This window comes from Rissa tridactyla, chromosome 4 (assembly GCF_028500815.1).
Source record: "Rissa tridactyla isolate bRisTri1 chromosome 4, bRisTri1.patW.cur.20221130, whole genome shotgun sequence".
NCBI lineage: Eukaryota > Metazoa > Chordata > Aves > Charadriiformes > Laridae > Rissa > Rissa tridactyla.
This window is the reverse complement of record NC_071469.1, coordinates 7293462-7316373: the sequence shown is the minus strand read 5'-3', so window position 1 is coordinate 7316373 and position 22912 is coordinate 7293462. Positions and strand designations below refer to the sequence as shown.

The 22912-nt window shown below is 42.2% G+C and overlaps 1 protein-coding gene across 1 annotated transcript in view; it reads left to right on the top strand.

Moving 5' to 3' along the window:
• The window catches only part of LGR4 (leucine rich repeat containing G protein-coupled receptor 4), an 81369-nt gene that overhangs the window by 43543 nt on the left and 14914 nt on the right, over nucleotides 1-22912 (top strand). The window contains exons 3-6 of the mRNA XM_054199945.1: nucleotides 7346-7417; nucleotides 9057-9128; nucleotides 20854-21069; nucleotides 21738-21809. Coding sequence (XP_054055920.1) covers nucleotides 7346-7417; nucleotides 9057-9128; nucleotides 20854-21069; nucleotides 21738-21809 — 432 coding nt within the window. The remainder of the gene's footprint in view (nucleotides 1-7345; nucleotides 7418-9056; nucleotides 9129-20853; nucleotides 21070-21737; nucleotides 21810-22912) is intronic.

Here is a 22912-nt window from a genome sequence, read left to right as displayed (position 1 = left end):
GAGGGTTTACTATCTCATTTTTTCACCCTCTCATGTCTAACCATCAATATATTTCATTATCTTGGAAACCTTCTGAGCATCCAAATAGCGCACTCTACCAAAAGCACAAATCTATAGTTAATTCAATGGTCGCATCCCACTTGATCAAAACCGAGCTTGCTTGCTTTCATCTCTGTGTCTCTGCTTTACAGACGAGGTGAGTGAAATGTATTTATAGCTAGGAAGGCGCGTGCTGATGCTGGAAGAGCTCCTGTCAGTTCAGTGTAGCAGCCCATCTGCTGATCCTCATGGGCAGCAGAGAGCCCGTCTCCCTTGCGTGCTCTGCGCTGGCCCTTGATGAAGTTGGTATCAAATCCACAGATCCTCTGAACTGCAGCTGTCAACCACAGTTTCCCGCCCCGCTGCTTTCTCAGCAGCCAGCCCACCGCTATGGAGGTCATTCCCATAGCACAGCCAAGTGCCGCTGGTCTCAGCATCCACAGCGAAAAGGAGGAGTTAATGTTAGATGTGGCTTTTTGAGGAAGAAGAAATAAAACCCCGAAAAGCACCCGCCTTCCCCTACTCTGCCACTGAATTATTTAAGTTTGGGCATCACGGTGAGGAGCATGGAACATTTGTCTGAGTTATCTCTTTCTTGAGTAAACACGATGGCGTCTGCAGCGAGAAATTAGAGGGAAATGGAAATCCAGAGTGATAGAACCTGGATCAGCATATGCAGAGTCACCGGAGTGCCTTGAGAAAGCTATCAAGGAAAAGGTTTACCTATGGTAGAGCAAAGGAAAGTTATCACCACACAGTGCAAAATGTGCAAAGGCAGTTAGGGAGAAGAAAGTGCATTTTATAGAATGTATTCTGCTTTCTGCTATGGAGGTGAGAGGAACCAAAGTTGCTTACTGCAACAACTTGTCATTACTGCTGTAGAATCATAGAATGTTTGGGTTGGAAGGGACCTTTAAAGGTCATCTAGTCCAACCCCCCTGCAGTAAGCAGGGACATTTTCAACTAGATCAGGTTGCTCAGAGCCTCATCAAGCCTGGCCTTGAATGTGCTGTAGACTGGGTGTTACCAATTTTCAAGACAACATGGTGTTGTTGCTTATTTTTAAGACATGTCCGTGTTAGAAAATTTGTGCAAACTTCTGTTTTTTGCTGGAGAATAGTATTTGGGACTACAAAGACAGCTTGCTTTAACAGCTCATATTGTATAATAATTGTTTCAGGTTATATGTGTTTCTTTTGGTGCATGTGTGTTGTAGCCTGTGGGCTCTGCTTCAAGGAGGTCTTGCCCCAGTTCAGATACTGCTTGCAAATTGAATGATAAAAGGTATTTTGCGTGGATGGGAATGCTTGCTTCCTTCAAAATCAATCATAATTTATTTTTCTGGTAACAAGAAAAAATATAATTATAAATATCCTTTCGTAGCCCGTGAAAAGCAATATCATAGAGTCGTATTTTGTCTTGCAGTGGGTGCTGGTGACTCTTGCTGACAATTCAACAGTGGAATTTACGGACAGGCTTTAGACTTCAATCAGTCAATCAGCTGAGTTTACTTAGACATTAAAAATCTTTAGACTGGGAATGCATTTTGAAAACAAGCTATTACCTTGAAGTTCGGTGTAACTTTGAGAAGGCTGTAACTGCCAGAAAGGGAAGTCTGGGGCTGAGAAGTGCCTACTCAGCTGGACGGAGCTGGTGCAGTTTCAGTGCTGGTTGTAGTTACAGGCTTCCTTTTTCAGTCCTGATGTGTCTTGGCTTATGTACTCATGATTTTATAAATAGCAGTTGAGGTTGTATAATAAACTACTGCAAGTAAAGGAGAAGGGGACAAATGCGTTTTCCATTAGCAGAATAAAGTATCCATTTAGTTATGTTAAATTGGCGTGGAAGAATTGGGAGCAATCTGTGGGTTATTGATTGGCTCCACAGCCCTGCAGCAGGCTGCAGCTGACAAAAGTCCCAAAGGGGCCGTTTGCTAATTGCAGATAAGCAAAGTGAAGCTTAGGCTGGTGATATGGCTCCCATTTACCAGCCCGCCATCCCCTTCTGCAGCTGCCTAGCTTGGGTAGGGGCTGTCTGCACAGGCGTGTGCCCTTCCCAGGCAGGGGACCTCTGCCGAGCCCCAGGTATTTTCCTACAAATGGTTGTACCTCTTGTTTAAGGCTTCAAACCCCAATGAATAAATTGTAGCACATAACTACTTATCATCTGTTAAGGCAATTCAGTTCCATTCCAAAGTGGCTGCTTTTCTGGAATAAGTGGAACCTGAAGCTCTTTTCTTAGGTTTGAGAAAATTTAATCCATGATACCCAGCAAGTGTTGTCTATAAGGCATTTTCAAAGGTTATTTCTGTTGCAGGAGAACAAGAAGTAAAATTTATTTTGTGTGTGGGAAGCACAAAGAATGCTGAAAAACTTGATGTTAGGGACAGGCATGTAAGGATGGCAGAATAGTTTGATGTAAAACAGCAAATAAGTAAAGTAATTGCAATAGTGCAAGTGGGGAAGCAATGGAATATTTTCCACTGGGATGAAAATAGGTAGGTAAAAGTTGGAGAGCTAAAAGGAGGTGTTGAGTGGGCAGAGGGGCAGTGGTGGATGGTCCGTAAGGGATGTGGAAGTTTAGCCTTGACTGGACCTTGAATGGGGAGTCTTGGGTCTTATCAGAAAGCAGCTAATGTAGAAATAAAAATAATAAATCAGGTGATTGCAGTCTCTGTCACTATTTGAATTTTCAGTGAGGAAGCAAGACTAGAGTTGATCCATGGAAAAAGTAGCCAATGTATTGTTATCAGAGACAAGCTGGACAGATAAGGTTAGGAGGATCCCAGAATACCACCAAAAGGGGGGAAAAAAAAACCCCAAACCACAGAAAAAACACCTTGTGTATGTGCATTAGATCTTCAGAAGGACAGGAGGAGACCTAATTCTTTGTTCAAGTAACCTGAGGTTCACCACCATCTGGGGTGCAAGACAAGCAGAGAGATTTCTAACAAGTTTGTATTGCATCCTGTCAAAACGAGAGTGATGGTTTTAATTGTTACAGACAAAAATGTATCCTTGGGACATCCTCTCTGATTTTGGAGTGACACCAGTGATTAACTTGGCTCGGTTTAACATGCAGCCGGTTTGCCAGACTCATAATTGCAAAGTTTTAATTTCCCAAAAGAGAGAAAACAGTCTTTGCTGCTTTCAGAAGAGTTTCAGTGCAAGAAACTGTGCTTGCGGTGTACTCTGGGAAGGAGATACCGTGGAAGATTATTCCCCAGCCAGATTGTATCCTGATTTCTGTAATAACAACAAGGTGTCTACTACATCTGGAGGTCGTTTACTGTGTCACTTAGAACAATGATTAGAGGGTATTGCTCACCTATATATGACAGGACAGCAGAAGTATTTTGTCCTCCATATGTCCTACTCTGTGATGCTCCTATGCTGAAATTGATTTTGTCTATTTGAATTTGTCCAAATTTGCAGGAATTTTGTCCCATTGAAACACTTGATTTTTATTTTTTTTTTAAAGTAAAAATAAAGGACTACAATTTTCAGTACCAAGCAGTTACAAGGACATTGCCAACCTAGAAGAAAGGTACTAATGTGGTCACACATGACCACTGTGATTCTACTGCAGAAGCCTCCATGGTGTAACTTGTCTGGGCTAATTCAGAATCCCTGCAGTCCTGGGCAGAGTTTCCAAACTAGGGGAGCTGTGATTGAGTTACAGGAAAACACTTCGGTGTGATACACGTTTACACCCCGCTGCAGATGATGCCTGCTGCTGTGTCTGTGTGCCTTGAGAAGTAAAAGATGGCAAATCAAGTTTTTGTGGCCTTTGAGACCAGGTCTCTGAGACTCTTTCCGCTCCAGATGAAGGGAAGGATGGGTACTTTGCTTTTGATAGAGAAAATGTAGGGCTGTTTCAGGTGCCGCTTTGTTGCAATGTGAAGTTGTCCCACCATAGAGAAGTTTCCAGGGTTGGTCCCAAGCAGGTTAGTGAGTCTTGCTGCGAGGAGATAAAGGTTGCTTCCTTTCTGTTGGGCTAGGGTTTGGAGTGTGGGGCTTGGTAAAGCTGGGATTTTCTTTAGCCTATTTACTCTGTGAGAAAGAGAAACAGAGGTGCCTTTTAAATATTTAACTGTTTTAAACATTATATCTATTAGGAAGAAATTCTTCACTGTGAGGGTGGTGAGACACTGGCTCAGGTTGCCCAGAGAAGCTGTGGCTGCCCCATCCCTGGAGGTGTTCAAGGCCAGGCTGGACGGGACTTTGAGCAGCCTGGTCTGGTGGGAGGTGTCCCTGCCCAGGGCAGGGGGGTTGGAACTGGATGATCTTTAAGGTCCCTTCTAACCCGAACCATTCTATGATTTGAAAATCTGAGTACAACTATTTTTGAGACATGCTGGAAGGAATGTATGTGAAAATCCAACTGGACGATTTCAGTGGTGACTTAGTTTATATGCTGCACATGCGCTACATTATATACTATTAATTCTTCATTTCTCTCTTTAAAATGAACCTGATTATGTAAAGAGAAACCTTTCCATCCTCCCCGCCGCTGCATGCTGCAGCAGAGGGAAGCGTGTTGGGAGCGGCGTGCGATACGTTGGTCTCTGCCTGCTGGAGAGCCGCAGTTGAAACCTCCTAAGGAGCAGCCACGCTCCCCAAGGCTAGGACGTGAATGATAAATGTCTATTTGGCAAACTGATTAGTAAAGCCTTTGCACACTTGGCTGGTTGTATCCTGTTTCCTGGAAGGCTGCCAGATGGAGGAGAAGCGGAAATGTAATGGATTGCAGGTTGACGTTTTTTTTTTTTCCCCCCTGTTGGTTGGTTGCAAAAAGGCTGAATAAACAGGAGTTGCCTTGAGGTAGGCGAAGTCTTGCTATTTGAAGTCACGCAAACCATGCTCTGGCTCAGCTGTATTTTGTTTCCAGGGCTCCGTAGGGTTGTGTTAGTGACACTTGGTGAGGCTGGGGGAGGCGATCCAACTGGATTTAGTTTAGCTTTTTTAAAACAAATCATAATCCCCAGCCTCTTTGGAGGGGGAAGGGAGAAGTTCCAGCAGATGCATGAGGAGCTGCACACCAGCCTGATTCCTGGGGAGCCTCGGCAGAGCCACACGTTTAACGTGGCTGCCGCTTCCCGAAGCGTGTGGTCGGTTATCAACATCAACCAGAGTGCCAAAATAATTCAGTGCTATAGCCTCAGTTAAATTTTGCGTGATTTAAGGATTTCTATTTCAATGTTTTGAACGCTCCTTAAAATAAACATATGTTCTGCAGATCACTGGCTCTCTCGTGTAGAGAACCCGGCATGTTTCATTGATATTTCTTTGTTTACGGTGAACTTCTTAGGAAATTGTTAAAAAGAGAGCCATGAAATATTACAAACATCCCTCCACATCCCCTCAGATAAAGTTAATACAGTTGATTTGGGCAGATACTGACAAGAAAATGAATTTTAGGGGAGTGTTTGGTTGCCATCTGGAATTTTTCATTCATGTTAAAAATTTGAAGTATTTGAAAAATCATGTCACGGCTCCGAAATCCTGAGGTTGTTTGCAGACAGGCGATTTCAAGGATAAGCACACATTGATTACTTTCATTTTTCTTCTAGTTTCAGAGCTGTTTGGTTATACACAAACCTCACAGACAAATTTTTTTCAGCAGTCAGGAGGTGTCTTTTTTTTTTTTAAGACAGAAACAGCTGAGATTAAGCGTTCTTGTAATGGTGTCAGAGCCATAGCTATGGCGATTGGGGTGTGTGTGAGAATACAAGGAGTAAATGCCAAGGTCTGCTTCAGCAAACGATAGTAACACAGTTTTCTAAAATCAAGTAGTATTTGCTGCTGCTGTCACCTTCCTGTTCGTGAGAAGCTGTTCTCTTCTCCCTTCGTTTGTAAATAAAGCCATCTACTTTGACAAGTGGATTTGATAAACATAACTAGCCTCCTCTCTGTCAGGCAGCATTTTATTAAGTCATTAATTCTGTTGTGAGCAGATTTATGTAGGCATCAAATGCTTTGGGTAATCTCTTTTATGTAGACTAAGATAAAAACGTAATAATGTTGCTATGTTCTGGCAAGCTGATGCTTTAGATGATGCTCTTGTCATTTCCTTCGTTTGCCTCTTTGAAGTGATATTTTCCCCTTAGTGTGGCCGGCTTGCTTCACAGTGCCCTGAAACAGCAGAGGTGGGTTTTGATATTCTGCAACTTTTGCTAAAGCGCATTGGCTGGTCTTTAATTATTAACATGTACTGATTGTGCATAGTATTTCCACCAGCTGATTTCATTGTACAACCTTCTCCAACGTTGCTTTTGCTTCGCTTGGCTATGAAACCGGGTCTGAAAGCAAATACTTTGGCTGAAATGATGGCATCTTTTGGCAGCTGTGGGTTACCAGGTGTTCTGCGTTACTGTCTTTTACCCTTAATAAAATACCTCGTGTCACAACTGCTAGCAGCTCAACAAAGGTTGGACCACACAGGGTCTGCTGGTCAGGATAGAGGGGAAAAGGTTGAAGGAAGAAGGAGCGGGGGAAGGGGGGAATGAGCTATTTGAAAGCAGCTGTTTTGGCTGCTGTTTCTGCTTTCCTGCTTTGTGTTCTGCAGTGTCTCCTGTATTTATTACTTTTAATATCATGGTGGTTTTCACAATTTACTTTGTTAGCGTCTAGCAGTCCAAGTTTGAAACCAGCCACATTTTGAGGAAGTATGGCTGAGGATCTTGTTCCCTTTCTCCATCCTCCAGAACAGTTTTCTTTCCTGAAAAGTTTGTCCAAATAGCTAACCAAAAGGATGAAATATTCCCAAGATTACGTTTTGGTAATGTCAGCAGGCGTCCTGTCAATTGTCAGCACTGTGAACATACCGCCTGCTTGCGAATATCCTCTTCATGTTTGGGATTCTCATAGAAACTTTTCCCTGCCTCGTGCCAGCATCTAGCTATTTTTACTTAACTGCATAGTTTCTTTAGAAACTGCTGTATAGATTAAAAACACATGGCTACCAGAGCATATGTTTCAGCAGAGGAATGCTGAAAGCCAGAGGATTGTATTAAAAGTTGGTAAATGCACTTTTCGAACCTAGTGCCATAAGAAGATTCTTTATCATCCTGGGGTGGGGGGGGGCGGTTTGGGTGTTTGCAAAAGTATGTCCATGAGGCTGAGCCATTAAAAATGTACAATGACTAAAATAACTGTTGCAAACTTGGAAGATCATGAATATAGCATAATCAAATACAAAATGCATAATTGCTTGCAAGATTTGATGTATCACTGGCTTTCCTTGTTACATGGTTGTAGAAGTACTGTATGTTGTGACTGAAATTATTATTGCAATTTTTTTCCAGGCGACTGGCTGGCAATGACCTTTCTTTTATCCATCCAAAGGCCTTGTCTGGGTTGAAAGAACTCAAAGTTCTGTAAGTAATCGGGTTTTAGAACTTCATAGCTAGCTGTATGCTTTCTTAGTGCACAGCCAGCCTGTTTACTGGTAGGCTGGATTAATATTTTTTTTTTTCCCCCCTTTCTCTGCTGCCCCCCCCCCCCCAAAAAAAAAATCACAGCTCTCCTACATTATTATTTTGTTATATAATGCTTGTTGTAAGTGGTGATGATGAGCACTTGGTGAATTTGACGAAAATGTAATTACTGTGTTTAACTAGAACGCTTACTTGCTTCTGAAGTATATCTTGTAGCAGAAGAGTCCTAAGAAGGAAAATTTCTAAAAAGGACACGTAAAGCTTTTTGTTGTTCTCCGCCCCCTCGCCTTACTCCGTCAGGTGTCCTGACATCATCAGGTAGCACTACTACTCAGACATGTAAAAACACTATTTGACCTTGGAATCAACCGTGCCGGTGATAGAAATAACTGTCATAGTTTGATGCTTCTTTAGATGAAAATTACTTGCTATTAAAAAAAAAAAAAAGTTTTAATAAAAAGAAGTTAGACTTATATGCCCTGTTTTCCATATCCTGTTTTCTTTTCCGAAATAAGAATATTCATTTCAACTGTTTTCCCACAGCTAAGAATAAAAAGAGCTTTCTGTTGTGTGGTGTTTTAAAAACCTGGATCCAGAAATCGTAGCATTTATGCTGATGTAAATATTTTCAGTTGCTAGTAGGATAATAGATAGTTAATTAAACAGGTATTTAAAAAACCTAGAGGAAAAGGACCCTGAGTTTTTAAAGAAAGAAACATAAACAAACAGCATAAGCAGGGTACAGATGAGGAAGCTGCCCGTCTGCAATACTACTTAATATGGTGTTTTGTAAATTGAATGCAGAGTGTCAAGGCTTTTGAAGGTATCTCTACCAGGATACTCAATACTGGGTGCCTGAAATTCTAGCAGTTCTTGGAAAAATTTGAGACTTGGATATTAATTAACAGTAAACTTCCTTGTTCACTTGCTTTTTACCCCAGTATGCACCAAAATCTAGTAATGTTTTATGATGTGTGAGATCTCAGTTACTTACGTTCTCTTTATAGAAGAACTCATCATGCGATAAGATCTTGACCTATAAGAGAAGTCCTTAAAAAAACCCCAGTATAGGTTAATTCAGCTTGGCTCTAGTTTCCTTCTGTGTCTTTTTAACGTTGTGCCCAGAGGTGCTTTGTTGTGAGCACACTTTGTAAATTAGATTGTTAATGCATTGTGTATTGATGCGGCTTTAAGAAAAATCAGAGGTTTGTGTCTTTTGTAGCACGTATAGGATCATTTCACAAGAAAATAATAAAATACCATGCGTTGCAGCAAATTTGTACTAGTGTCAGTTGCTCAACCTCTTCAGTGAGTTCCCAGGGGATTTTCAGAGTATTATGTCAGAGGCTTGTTCTCTGCCAGTTAATGTAGTTAATGAATAAGTTGTAAATAAAACTGAAATAGACCGTTTTCTTTTCATTGTTGCCTTTGGGTATCTGGTCTTGATAATTCTACCTGTTTTTATGGACACTCTAGAAATCTTTGAAACCGTAACAGGACCATGGTCTCTTTTGTCACCTCTACTGCTCATAAAGTTTAATGTCAAATTCTTCTTTACTAACACGGTGGATTTTTACAGAACCCTACAGAACAATCAGCTGAAGACTGTACCTAATGAGGCCATCAGAGGATTAAGCGGTTTACAGTCCTTGTAAGTTTTCTTACTTTGCTTTTCTTCTTGTATTGTTCTCCAAGTTTCACTTTCAGTCACTTGGTACGTTTGCTTTGTTCAGTACAGTTTTGAAGTATAATCCTGTATGTGTAATAACATACCTAGACTTTCTGATACTGCAATTGCAGCTGGAGCAAAGTTTCCCAAGTAAAGTTCGTAAAGAATTTTATTTGTCATCTCTGGTGGGGTGACCCAAATCCAGACTCTTTCAAAACCCAAACCCAGGTACAAGGTTGCTGTATAAACGCAGTGGTGGTGGAGTTAAAACATTTATCATCCTTCTTGCATGTCCTAAGGTGTTGAAGCAATTTTAAAATGTTGTGCAAAAATGAATCATGCCCGTGTCTTTTGTATCCGGAGGAGGAAAAGGGGTTTCTGGGAAGGAGTGTTGCTTGAGACATGTATAGTATTGGTTTTACTGGAAGGTGTTGAAATCGGACAGACAGTTATGAACACCTCAGCCATTACTGCTAGTTGCTCATAAGATATTTCACATGTGCTTATACTATCTCATGGCTTATTATGTTTTATAAAGCATCTTAATCAGCCCTTAATACTTAGTTACAGCTCTCTAGGTGGTAGATGCTTATCGCTGTGATGAGGAGGCGGTGGGGGGAAGGGCTTCAAAATTTTTCCTCCTTTCAGCTTACCTGCAGAGCAAGAGCACAGACGATGTATTTATTCCTTCTGTGCCCAAAATCAGGTTTCTGGCCTAAGCTCCTGTTTCTTTCAGTGTTGCATCAGGTTATGGAATAATTTTGCAAAAAAACAAAATTTAAAAAAAAAATTAATCAGTTTTGCCAAATAGCTTTGCAAACTTATTGCGCAACTTCTGCAAAGGTGCTTTCTGCATTCCCTAAACTTGGATCTTGGCCACTGCCTTCTCGCAGTCACTCAAGTATTCCCGCCTTTTCCATCTGGAGCGAGCAGCACGGCAGCACGGGGCAGAATGAGATTGGCTGCGGATTAAGGCGGTTTGGGAGCGGGAGGCTCTGCAGCGCGGGGACGTGGCACCTCCCAGTACAGCCCCGGTCCTGCTTCTGCTGGGCTGCTCACCAGCTGGCATCTCCAGCCAGCGCGGGAAGCACCCGGCTCCCAGCAGCAGAGAGCAGCGAGTTCTCATGCCATGCTTGGCGCTGACTTTCCCAAGTTCTTGGATCCAAGAGTAGGACAGACGCAGGTTTCCACTTTCCAAATTTAATATCCATGTTTCCCCCTTGTTTTCAGTGTGTGTGTGTGTGTGGAAGAGAGAGCACCTCGTCCGAGGGCTGCAGTCTGCTTAGTGCAAATAACCGTGCAGTGTAATAAAAATCCTTCAAATTACATGATGTGAATAACCCTTTAGTAATTATTTAAAAAAACAAAACAAAACTTCTTCCTGGCTTCCAGCATTTCTGTGATGCCAAAAAATAAACTACTGCAGTAAATACTTTCGTTGTCTACAAATCATCTATTTTGTTTTCGATGAACGTGCTTTTTTTTTTCCTCTACTTATTTACAGTAATGTTTGTTCTCTAATTAAAGTTTAAAATACTAAATCTCCAGTTGCCGGTTTGATGGTAATTTTATGTGCAAAAGGGAAAGGACAAAACTAAGGGAAAAATAATGAATGTATAAATTAAACTAGCATCTCTCTCTTTTAAATTCCTATATTTTTAATACTATTGGAAAGAAGATGATGTTGAGCCATTTAAAAAGACACTTTAATTGATGAAAAAAAAAATCATAGAATAATTATGTAATATTGTATAATGTAACAACTGTAATCACTTGCCATAAGATCATTGTAATTAAAATGTAATAGTAACAAATTAAAGTGTGGTGAGTTTTCCCTTTCTGGGAGCTTCATTGTTCATAGGCAAATGATAAATTGTATCAATTTTAGGAAGGTGAAAAAGGAGGAAACTGATTAATAAGTAGCAAGCTACTTGTTACTTCTTTTTTGGAGGAAAACCAGATTGAGACTTCAGAATAGCTGTTAGAAATATGGGAGGGGGTGGCAAATCCAGTGTGGAAGTCGTCGGTGCCAGAAGCTCAGGACAATCCGCTGATGTGGATCAGGCTTTGGGTTGCCCCCCCTCTGCCCCTGAGAAGGGTGCTGTCTGCATCGCGAGGTCACCATAATTTGTTAGAATTGGCATCAATTTGAGAAGAAAATGTTTTTTGAGACAAATGTAGTCAGAAATGTAAAGCATTTTACGTGTGCGGTGTGTTTACTTCATCAGAATGCATTTCTGTCATCTTAACAAATTTCAGGAAAACTTCCAGTTTATTGCATCGCTCATGAAATTACAGCGTATTTATGTATATTCCCTACTAACGTAGGGAGCACCTTCTGGCAAAGGAATGTAGGACTGGTCCTATGAATTTTGTGTGTGAGCATGGAAACCTAAGTGTCAGCATGTTGCTTTATTAATTTATTTTTTTTTTAAAAAAAAGGGGGGAAAGTGATTATTTTTTTTTTCCCCAAAGGAATTTGTGTCAAAAATGGATTTAAAGCTCCTGAGCTGCTCTGACCTTCTTCTAAAACAAATAACTCTTTGCAGAATATATGTTAGAAAACCTGCTTCTGCCTTTTTAATACATACTCTCCATCCAAAACCTGCAAGTTTAAACATCACTTAACTGACTCTCTTCTGGCAGTTTCCCAGTTTGCTCTGAAGTAGGCTTTAGGGGGATTTTTTCTTGGTGAAGACACAAATTACTTGCTCATAAAACTTTATAGTATATTGATAATCATTTGGTTTCCAGCTCCTGTAGAACTCTCCAGTTTCTCTCTTAATGTGCTCCAATTTCTAGCTGCGTAGGAAGGCGGTTGCCACACTGTATGTATTAACAAGCCCAGTAAACATACCTGGGTGGAAATAAAGAAGATGGTTACAGGAGCTTCATGATCTCTAATGTTTATATTATAGCTGGCGAGCAGCCAGCCTGGTTCAGATACTAAACGACAGCTCTTTATTTTCTATTTACATTGGATATTTTCCCAGCTCTGGCCTCCGAAAGAGTTAGAATAGAGTCCTTATTTATGGAGGTGAAATTTAGCAAAATAAAGGAGTTTTACTGAGTGGAAACTCGCTGTCTAGCACCCCAAAGAAGTTTATCTGGCAGGATGTATTCTCGCATTGCAAGATGCTGTGATATGTGGGGCCGTGGGACAGCGCTACGAGACAGAAGGCACTAGTTGCCTGGCTTGTGCCCCTGGCTTTTGATAGCAGAAAAGCCTGAGAAATAAGGAGCTTCACAAATGTAAACAATAGTCTTGATGCATTTCAATTACTGCAAAGCATCAGCAGTGTATTTTTGTTGTCACAAGGCAGTGAAGTGGCGTACGTTGTACTTCAGATCTGGAAGTGGTGTAGGTGAGGTTTATGGGCGATCCAAGGGTGGTACGGAGAGCCAGAGGAGGCTCAGCGACGCGCTGCTCCCGCAGTGTGCGCAGAGCCTGAAAGGACCAGGGAAACCACTTCAGAGGGTCATTTCTTTAGTGCTTTAGCATATTTAACTGCGATGACTGATTTTGGTAACACTGCTTATTCTGAGCTTTGACCCAGAATGCAGAGATTTGTAAAATGGTTCTGTAAACTACAGCAACTACAGCAACTTTAGTCCCCGGGGAGGGACTCTTTATCAGGGAGTGGAGCGATAGGACGAGGGGTAATGGTTTTAAACTGAAAGAGGGGAGATTTAGATTAGATATTAGGAAGAAATTCTTTCCTGTGAGAGTGGTGAGGCACTGGAACAGGTTGCCCAGAGAAGCTGTGGCTGCCCCATCCCTGGAGGTGTCCAAGGCCAGGCTGGATGGGGCTTGGAGCAGCCTGGTCTGGTGGGAGGTGTCCCTGGCCATGGCAGGGGGTTGGAACTGGATGATCTTTAAGGTCTCTTCTAACCCAAACCATTCTAATTTCTAGGGTTGCTCTGATTTCTAATTCTAATTTCTAAATTCAAACTTTAGGGTTGCTCAGTGTGTGACGAATACTGGAACTATGTTATTTAAACAAAGACTTTGAGATGCTTTAGAAAGGAGATCTGTGTTCCACTTATTTTAAACTCAAAAAATTGTGGTGGGTGTTCGCCATCAAATCCAGGAGTCATTTCTGAAAGCCTGTCAATAGCTACTGATGTATCAGAGACAATTTATCATAATCGTAGTTCAGGCATCGCCGAGGTATTGTCCCTGCACATGTGCACACATGCAGGGAATATTAGAGCCTTCTGCAGCAGTAGTTCAAAGCGCTGGAGCTACACTGTTATGCCAGATTCCCAAACTGTGGGTCCTGGGACCATGCCAGTGTGGTGCTCAACGGTGATAACTCCTGCCTCTCTCCGCGTGTGGGTGTTCGCCTGAGCTGCAGGGTGGGTGCCTTCGTGCATGTGGTCAGCAGTGATTCTCTGCGGTACCCAGCAGCAGTTCTGGCTCCGTAGCCCGGTCTGCTCCCAGCTGCCGCTGCGGGATCACAACCAGTTCTGCCGTCTGCTCTCCTATCTCGGAAGGCTGGAGCGGGCTTGAGGCAGGATGAGGCAGGAGGCATGAACGTGCTGAACTGGAATGGGATTGTGTTTTCTGGGAGAAGGAATTGGCTTGGCCCAGCCAGGAAAGACTGGGGTCCTAGTGTGGGATTGGGAAAAATGAGCAGGATCTTGTTTTGCAGGGTAAAAATATACAGTAGAGAGATGGGGACAGAGGAGGGAGGCGTATTTCAGTCAGGACACATTTTAAATGTGCTGTAGCACATACTTGCTGTAGCCTAGTGTTTGTAACATTCTTTTTATTTTAGGAAGGATTCCTTATACAGATCAAGTTACATCTGTATCTATAAAAAACCAAAACCCAAATCAAATCTAGAAACATTCTGCTGGTACCGTAATGAAACCGCACAGCTTTTCACCGTGGTTTACGTTGGTGACAATTTTAGTAACATAAACCATAAGCACGTTGAAAGGTTTCAGAGGGAAAGATCCACGAATTTGGAGAGGACAATGCAAACACTGTCTTGTATCTAAAAATACACAGTTCTGTTCTAATTCTGCTGCTTTTTTCTTAAAGAGTGCTTTATGGCTTCTGTTGATGACTTTGTGATTCTGGATTATCGAGTTTTAAAGGATGGGTATCTAAGGATAATCTTGTCTGGGAGGCTGTAGGAGATGTTCATTAACAGCAATGACTAGATGAAGTTAAGAAGCATTATATGGTCTCTTATGTAGTATATGGTATTAAGTGTAGTATGCACCTTTAACAGTGGCAGGTGCTTTTTCAACTAATCAACTTTTAATGGGTTGTCTTCAGAGGTTTTTTAGTTCTCTGCTTTGCTGTTATTAAAGGGTTAAAGGGGATCAGGCCTCAAGTGAGTCTGTGTTAAGCTCTAGGATTAAACTATCCGCACCAGAATGGCAAAGGAAGAAATTTGCACACATTTTCTTTTTAACCTGAAAAACAATACAAGCTTAAATATGCTGAATATGCTTTTCTCCCTTGCATTTTTTTAGGGTGAAGAATGTATAAGAGCTCTCCTGAGCATGTTTGATTGTGCTGAAAAATCTTTAAATATGCAGCAGTTTAAATATACTGCTTTGTGAACTTTACATGCTTGCTGAATGACAGGAGTCTCATTTTTCTATGCCGTGTTCACCTTTAGAAGCTGTTCTGGTTTCCTTGAAAGTGAGATAAGAGTATTTCTTGTTGTGAGCTTCAGGAATATCTGGGGCTTTTGTAGCCTTTTTTCTTTTCTTTTTCTTTTTTTTTTTTTTTTTAAACTGTCTGGGCTTGCTGAAGGAATTGTTACTGTTTAAATAAAAATCAGGAAATTCTTTAGAAACTGAATGATCAGAATCTTAACTGGGATGGTGGAAGTTACACAGCACGTGGGTAAAGATCAGCTGAATCCTCTATGGGTAATTTGCAGCAAACTTGGTATGAGCTCTGACTGGTACCATCCTAAGCATCTAAATAGAGGAAACAGATATACTGGTGGCTGAAATAGCTTTGGCATGTATCATTAGTTTCTGAGGGCTGCTGTAAATTTGTCCATGAATAAAGCAAATCCTTGTATTGATGTTCTCGACACATAAGGCACAGAGAGCCGCTGCTTGATACAGTGAGCAAACGTGCTGAGTATTTTGAAGTACCTCTGTTAACATGGTGGGTGCATTGTAGCAGAATTTCCGAGGTACCACGCTTATCAGTGCTCAACTTCAAAACCTAAAAATCTGCTCCCGTGTTATTTGAGTGATTTCTTTGTGGTTTTTGAAGGAGCACTTTAAAGAGCAAAGTTCTCCTAACGATTGCCATTGAGCAGAAGTGGTTTAACACAAGAGTTGGGAGTCATTTTCCTTTTGTTAACATCAATGTTAAATTCCTGCTATTAGTATAAGGCTGCTAAAATTTCCCAGTTGCTGAAGCCTGGAAGGCAGAGAGCGGCCACAGATAGAGAGCTAGCGAGGCTGGGATGGTAACTGCAGACAAATCTGCGAAGGTCTCTTCTTCCCAGGCAAATAGTGTTAACAAAACATGTGGCATTAGTACATTCATAATGAATATTATTACGAAGATGATGGTTTTGAGGTGCATCTTGCATCCGCAAGGTGAGGAGGCAGCATCTACAGTGATGGCTGCTGGCATCCGATTGGTGGTTTGTCCCAGGAGAGCAAGAGTTGACCATAACGTTCCTGGAGAGGCTACAGGACGAGAGCAAAACACAGGATTTTTTTTCTCCCTCTACTGAGCTTTTTGCCCAGCTCTCCCCATTGCATTCCTGCTCCCTCCGGACCAGCTGGGATCACGCAAAGCTCCTGGTTTCGCAGCCTGGCTGCGGCGTGACCCTTCCTGTGCAGCTGAGGGATGCTCTGCCTTGCCTTCCCCCATCCCGGCGGGGAGGAATCCGTACTGCCCGGCACCTGGCATCTTTTGGAGGATGGGAAAAGAATCGACCAGAGAAGTGGCACCGGAGGGACTGGTCAGTCAGAGGAGATGTGCGAGCTTGGTCCTGGAGGTCTCCCCGTGCTATCCAAGAGGGATGCGGGCTGTAGGGCACCTGCCCTAAGCGGTGCTGCTGCCAGCCCAAACGGGCCATGAGCATCCTTTCCTTTTAGCCTTTTTAACCCTGTAAATAGACGCTGTGCCCAGCACCGGTCTGCAGCGTCCTCCTCATTGGCAAGCACCTGCTTTTGTGCCAGTGTCTGGCACAGCAGTTTCTGCTGCAGTTTGGTGTGGTGCAGGGTGCAGTGTGTCACCCCCCCCTTAATGTATTAAAAAAGCTGGATGCCGTGCTCCACCAGGTGCCACCTCCCAGGTGCCTGCTCTCTGTACATCAGCCTACTCCTGGCAGGTCTGGCCTGAGATTTGTAGCGAAAAGCTTTATGAAAATTTGAAATACACTGGAGACAGAATGGTAATTTTGTGTGTGTTTGTATTACTATATAAATATTAAAAATTCATCTATATGTGTGTGTTAGACTTTGGATCTTTTATTCATTTGAGTTGAGGTAGGAGTTCATATTAGTTTTACAGTTTCCTTAAAGCTGAGTTAATTGTTTGAAGACCTTTAAGTTGCTGTGTTCTTTACTTGTTTTAAAAATACGTCAAATACTGATATAAGAGCTGCTGAATATGTAGGTTTCTATCATCCTCCTGCTCTTTCTCCTCGTGGTGTTGGAGTTTGTGTGAGGAGGGAACCTGACAGGTAATAAAAGTGAAGATGACAGCTCCGCAAGTGAACTCTGAATTTATAGGCTAAACCATAAAGGTCTCTCACAAGCCAATGCCTATAGGGAAGCTGGAATTGGAGTAGCTTCTGAAAGATTAAGGAATTTAGGTACGTGCTGCAAGCTGTAATTTAAAGAATATAGTCTTATCTTTAACACTTTAGTGGAAAAGGACTGTCTTTGTAAAAGTTCAGTCCAAGCGAAGAATAGTACTTGTACACTGCTAGTTATTGGAGCTAGTGCATACTGCCTTATCCCATCTTAAAGAAAAGGTGTGGTCCTTAGTTGTAGTATTTTGTGGAAGTTGTCAAGTATTTTAGGTTGGCTTTTCAGTTGTTTCACAAAGTACTCCATTACGTGCATTTTACATTAAATAGAAGCATTTCAGCTGTGTTGTGTGCGCTGAACATGATGTGGATAAGCTTTGACTGGCAGAGAAATAAAAGAAAAAAATAACTGTGGCACATCAGGGTTACACTAAGAGGTGTGAAGGAACACAAAAAATGTGGACGAGACAGAAATAGCTGAATGAGTTAAAAATACGTCTTGGGGTGTGACAAGCAATAACGGAAATCCAGCACCAATAAAATTTTTTGTATAATCATGATACCCACTTTGGTTCTTTTGATGCTGTACTTCAATGTGCAACATTTGTAAATCATATGTTTTCCCTTTAAAAATATAAGTGCAGCTCAATGAAAACTCCAGGCAAACCATTCGTTCTCAGCTATTTTATTGCTGGATCCATTGGCCTCTGGGAAGACCTTGGGCTAGCACAGTGGTCCTCAGAGCTGGAAGTCACTATGTAAATGGAGACACACACAAATAAGCACAGGGTGTTGTCCTGTCTTTCTGCTTGACACTGGCATTGCTAGTTGCTTTTAGCTCTATTCAGACATTGCATTTGTTAGGACGATGCCAAATATTTGTGCAGAAGTGACAGGGAGCCAGAGAAGCGCCCTCTCTCACCTCCCAAACCTCCCTGCTCAGTGACAGCGGCCGGTGGTGGTGGTCTTTCCCCCCTCAGTTTTACTGCTGTGGGCAGGAGAAGATTAATGTGACAGACTGGGATGGCTGTGGAAAGCCATCAGTTTAAGACGCAGGTACTTGGGTACTCGATCCACCTGTGCTGGGGGACAGAGGTCTTGGCTTGGCAAAGCAAGCTGGGGATGAAGGGTCCATCATCTCCTCCATGACCTTCTTTGTTCTCCCTGGCTGAGAGCTCAACTCCCCCGTTGTGCGCGTCCATCCTTCCCCTGGTCATCTTCTGCTTTGACGGTGGGAGAAGAGGAGCAGGGCTTGGGGCTTCATTGTGTGGTTTTGTTTTCCAAAGCCTGATAGAGTAAATGGAATTTAGCGAGGAGCACAGCGAAAGTACGAACATCGGCGTCGACAAGTAGTCGCAAGGACTAAGGGCTGCCTCTTGAGTATGCTGCTGCCCTTAAAAAAGGGGGGGACAGGGAGAAATTAGTTGCAGCGAGGACTCGGATATGTTTATTCCACTGGAAAATAATTCTTTTGATCTTCAGGGAGGTGTGTGAATTTAGGAGAGAGAAGAAAGACAGGTAATTTCAAGTTTGGGAGTTGGTTGGTTTTTTTTTTTCTGAAGCAGAGCCGCAGGCTTTTTTCCTTACCTCCCCCCTTATATATTTTTTTTTTCTTTATTATCATCAGGCATTTAATTTCTCTGAAATGTTCCAGTCTCAGTGCAGTCTAAAAGCATTCAGAGTAGTGTACACACCTGTCAGACCATGGGGCAAATGCTAAGGGGGTGCCAGTGTACGAACCATAGGAATTAGCTCTTTGATGTACAGCTTTAGAGCTAATGGCACCTCACTCAACTTCAGAGAGCGCCTTTGACTGCAGACAGTTCCGTAAGTTCACACTTATATCGGTGTATTTGTAACTTAATTTGATGCATTTCTTGACTTTATTACACGAAAATTCAGCTGCTGACTGTTTTCCCTAATAGTTTGAAGTATTTAAACCATGTATATCACAACAAAACTCTCTCTCACAGAAATAGATTAAGTCCATTAATTCTCCATCAAGCTTCTCTTCCCCCTCTGAATTCAGCACGTCCTTTAAGTGCTGGGGTCCAGAAGCACTTTCACTACAATTTAAGCTGTCGTGACTGTGCCTGGGGACAAACATAGTGCAGTTGCTTGGTCCACTCTGCCAGCCCAGAGAGGGACAGGGTGGATGGCTGGAGGCAATGGTCTTAAACTAACCCAGCTAGACTTTCAACAGCGTGTCTGATCATGGCTTTAGAAACGCAGTAAATGCTTAATAGAACTCAAAACCTGCGCCGATTTGTACCGTAATGAACATGGATGCTAATGGAGGAGCGTATAAGTGTTTCGTCCCCCCAGTTAGCAGCGTACGTACCCTGGCTGGTACACCAGTCACTTTGAAACAGTTATGCAAGGTGTTTTCTTCCACGTTTGCAGCGAAGTCACCACGGTTCAGGTGTGTTGACCTAGAGAAGACAGCCTTTAGGGCAGAGGACAGTCAAACATTGCCTGTTGCTCTCAGCCCTACGTTGCCTCCGATTGGTTACAGTCCCTTGTTTTCATCTCCTGGGCTATCACTGCTGAACTTTCCTCTCATCCCCATATGAAGAACAGCATTTTATTAATGTTCTGCTGCTTTCTCGTTCATCCCTTGCCCACTGTCTATTCCTGGGGCTTCCATCTGTAAATCCAAGGTTAAGCTTGGGTGGTTTTCTGCTTTTGTCCCCGACACATCTGGTTACGTGGCGTAGAATCGACAGACCTGAACCAGTCCCCGTCTGTGCCTTTTGCCTGCCCTGGTTGCTCGTGATGCTACCCAAGTAACAGCACTGCTAGGGTAGGAGGTTAAAAAAAACCAAATTGGTTCGGAGCATACTGCATGAGGAAAAAGCACATGCCGTTCTGCACAAGTTTCTGCTGTCGCTGCCAAAGCCGTCAGACAAGGAGTTGCAGTATCGGGTTTGTCAGTTGTCATGGATCAGGATTCTGGGTGAGACTCTGACAGTAACACCTGCGCCTCCCGTCATGAGGGCTTCACATCTGGAGCCGGCGCTAAGGATGTGCATTTTAGCCTTCTAGGTTTCCAGGTGTGGGGTTCTTTTTTTTTTTTTTTGATGCTTTGAAACTTGAAGAAGCAGTGAAACCCCATAGCATAGGTGAGCCGCTAACTGTAGCAGAACTAATTGTCGCACATGGTTTGACTTTCTGTATGAAAGATAGTTAAGTCTACAGGAGTAACCGCGTGTGTTACTCCTGCTAATGTTTGCAATCGGAGTTCATTTGGGGAAAAAGTGTGATGGCGAATCCAGTAACGTACAGTAGTCAACCGTGCTGATGTGCTATTTTGTATTTTGTTGTGGAGTACGTTAGAAAGGATAGGTGCAAGAGTGAAAGAAATTCCTGGTTTAGTTGATAAAATGTTTTATTTGTCGGGATAATTCATAACTCTGACACTGTTTATCAGCTCCTTTTGATAGTCTTGTTTTCTAAAGTAGTCACTTAAGGCATATAGCAGTACTACAAAACAAAGCATGTAGCAGTATACGATGCTATTGATAACGTAGCTATAGGGATAATCAGTTCAAATGAGCAAATGCCTCTGCAAACTTTGATACGCTATCATGCTACCATTTTAAAGACTCGTTCCAGCATTAGCAGCTGGGGGTTGTGTGCGGGGGGAGATACCTATAGCTCCCAGTTTACTTTGGTAAGCTGATTATAAGCATATGAATTTGTTAAAATGTTTTATTAAAAATGTGTGAGAAGAAGGTTTTTTATGAAACTTTCTTTTCTGAGCTCTTCATTTGCCTTGAAAGGGTGTTTATGTATCACTCAGTAAACCTTCAGCCTTTCCAGTATTATTTCAGTAAAGTATATTTAAGCTTAAAAAAAATAATCAGGAGTAATAGGACTTGATTACTGATGATTGATGTTTTTACTTATCTGTTGTTTCTGAGTTTCCTATGTGAATTATTTCTGTTTCAATGCAGGCGTTTAGATGCTAACCATATTACTGCCATACCAGAAGACAGTTTTGAGGGTCTGGTGCAGTTGCGTCACCTTTGGTTGGATGACAACAGTTTGACAGAAGTTCCCATCTATCCGCTCAGCAACCTCCCCTCTCTGCAGGCGTTAACGCTGGCGCTCAACAAAATAACGCACATTCCCGACTACGCATTTACAAACCTCTCAAGTCTTGTTGTTCTGTGAGTATTTGTAACTGTATTTCGTAGGTCGCTCTGATTCTCTCCTCGGTTACAGTTTTGATTAGTCCAGGATGGCACTGAAAATGGTATTTTGCTACTTTTCAGCTCAGTTGTCTAGTAACAGCCTATACAGCCAACACGAGGTGATAGTGTGTATACTAGACAACCCTCTGAAGGTTTGCTAAAGACTTTCTCCTAAACAGAAAATCAAATGGGCCATGGGTGGTGAGATTGATGTATGTTTTCCTGACATCTCATTTTAATAATGAGTATTTCAAACCAACGGTTGCCAGGGAAAGCTTTCAGAGATATTAAAAGAAGAAAATATTATCTGCCACAGACCTGTTTCTGTGTAGTCTTAAATATCTCCAAGGATGAATGTGAAAAATGAGTTTCATTTGTATGTTTAAATCATATTTTTTTCGCACTTGTGGATAGTGAGTAGTTTAAAATGGGTTGTCTTGACTGTGGGCAATCTATTCTGTTGCCTTATGAGGATGAAATATTTCTGTCTGGAAGTGAAAGACATTCTTCTGCATAATCCGCCATCATGCAGTGTTTTTTCGAAACCATTTAACTGTCTTGATTTCATAGAAATATCTGCTAATTTGTTAATTTATGTGAAATCTATCACTTGTTTTCATACTTGTTGTATTTTTGCTTTTTAGACATCTTCATAATAATAAAATAAAAACTATAGGAAAACACTGTTTTGATGGATTAGACAACCTCGAAACCTTGTAAGTATGTGGCTTAAAGTAATATATTGTTCAGTGTTTGTCTCATTCCCAGTTTAATGAGGGTTACTTTACTGGTACGGTGAAGATATTGCAAATAAGGCATGTGTGCACCGCGCAACACGTACCACCGTCCAGCTCAGGTTTTGGAACTGAAGGCTAGTATCAGTGCAGTGCTCCACCAAAACTAATTAACTGTGTTGAGAAGCAGGTAAATATTAGCCTGGGTGAAATGTCACAGTGGAAGATGTGGCTCTAATGTTCCTAGCCCTGATCTAGCTGGTGTGTCTTTGCATAGCACTCCACTCAGTCAGGTGGATATATCTGAAGTGTTTGAGTGGCCCTGTGGGTGATAAGGGACAAATATTGGTTTCTCGGATTTACTGTAGGATTAAACATGTTTAAGATATACTGCCAAAACTGTTGTGTGACGGTAGGAGGTTTCTCAGCGGGCCCCAGCGGGCTGTTTCTCCATTGCTCCTCCATTTCTGGATGGGCACCGCTGCCTGCCAAGGAGACTGTCACTCACACGTCCCTGCAGGTCATGAACCCATCCTCTGCCGGCTGGTGGAAACCAGCCCGGCTTCTGGTTCCCAGCCTCTCGTACAAGAGATTCACCTAAGTTCCCTTCAAGCAGTGGCAAATATTAAGGTGATGGACTAGTTTATCTGAAAGAGCCTTATGTTCCTTCAGACAGGAACAGGGAAGCATCACCTTCTCCTCACCCCATGTCTGTCATCCCCGCTGACAATTCATGCTCCCCCCAAACCTGGGTGTCCGAAGTGGCTGGATTCTGGCCCCGCAGTACTTCTCAACCTCCAGAGTGCCTCCTTGGCCAGGAATGGCTTCCAGCTGCTTGGGTTACATTTGCCATTTTCCACATAAATTGTGTTGAAGAAAAATCTGTGAAGTGTTGAAAAATACTGAGCTTCACTGTAAGGAAGTGTCATTTGATTTAATATGAGTAATCCTCTGGATAATATTAAATATCTTACTGAAGTTATTAGCCAGTTATAAAGCATGTAAAACATCAGAAGACTAAATCTAAGTTAAAGTTAAGCTATGGTGTAGTAAAAGATGTTCTGAGAACTTGTTACTTTCATTGA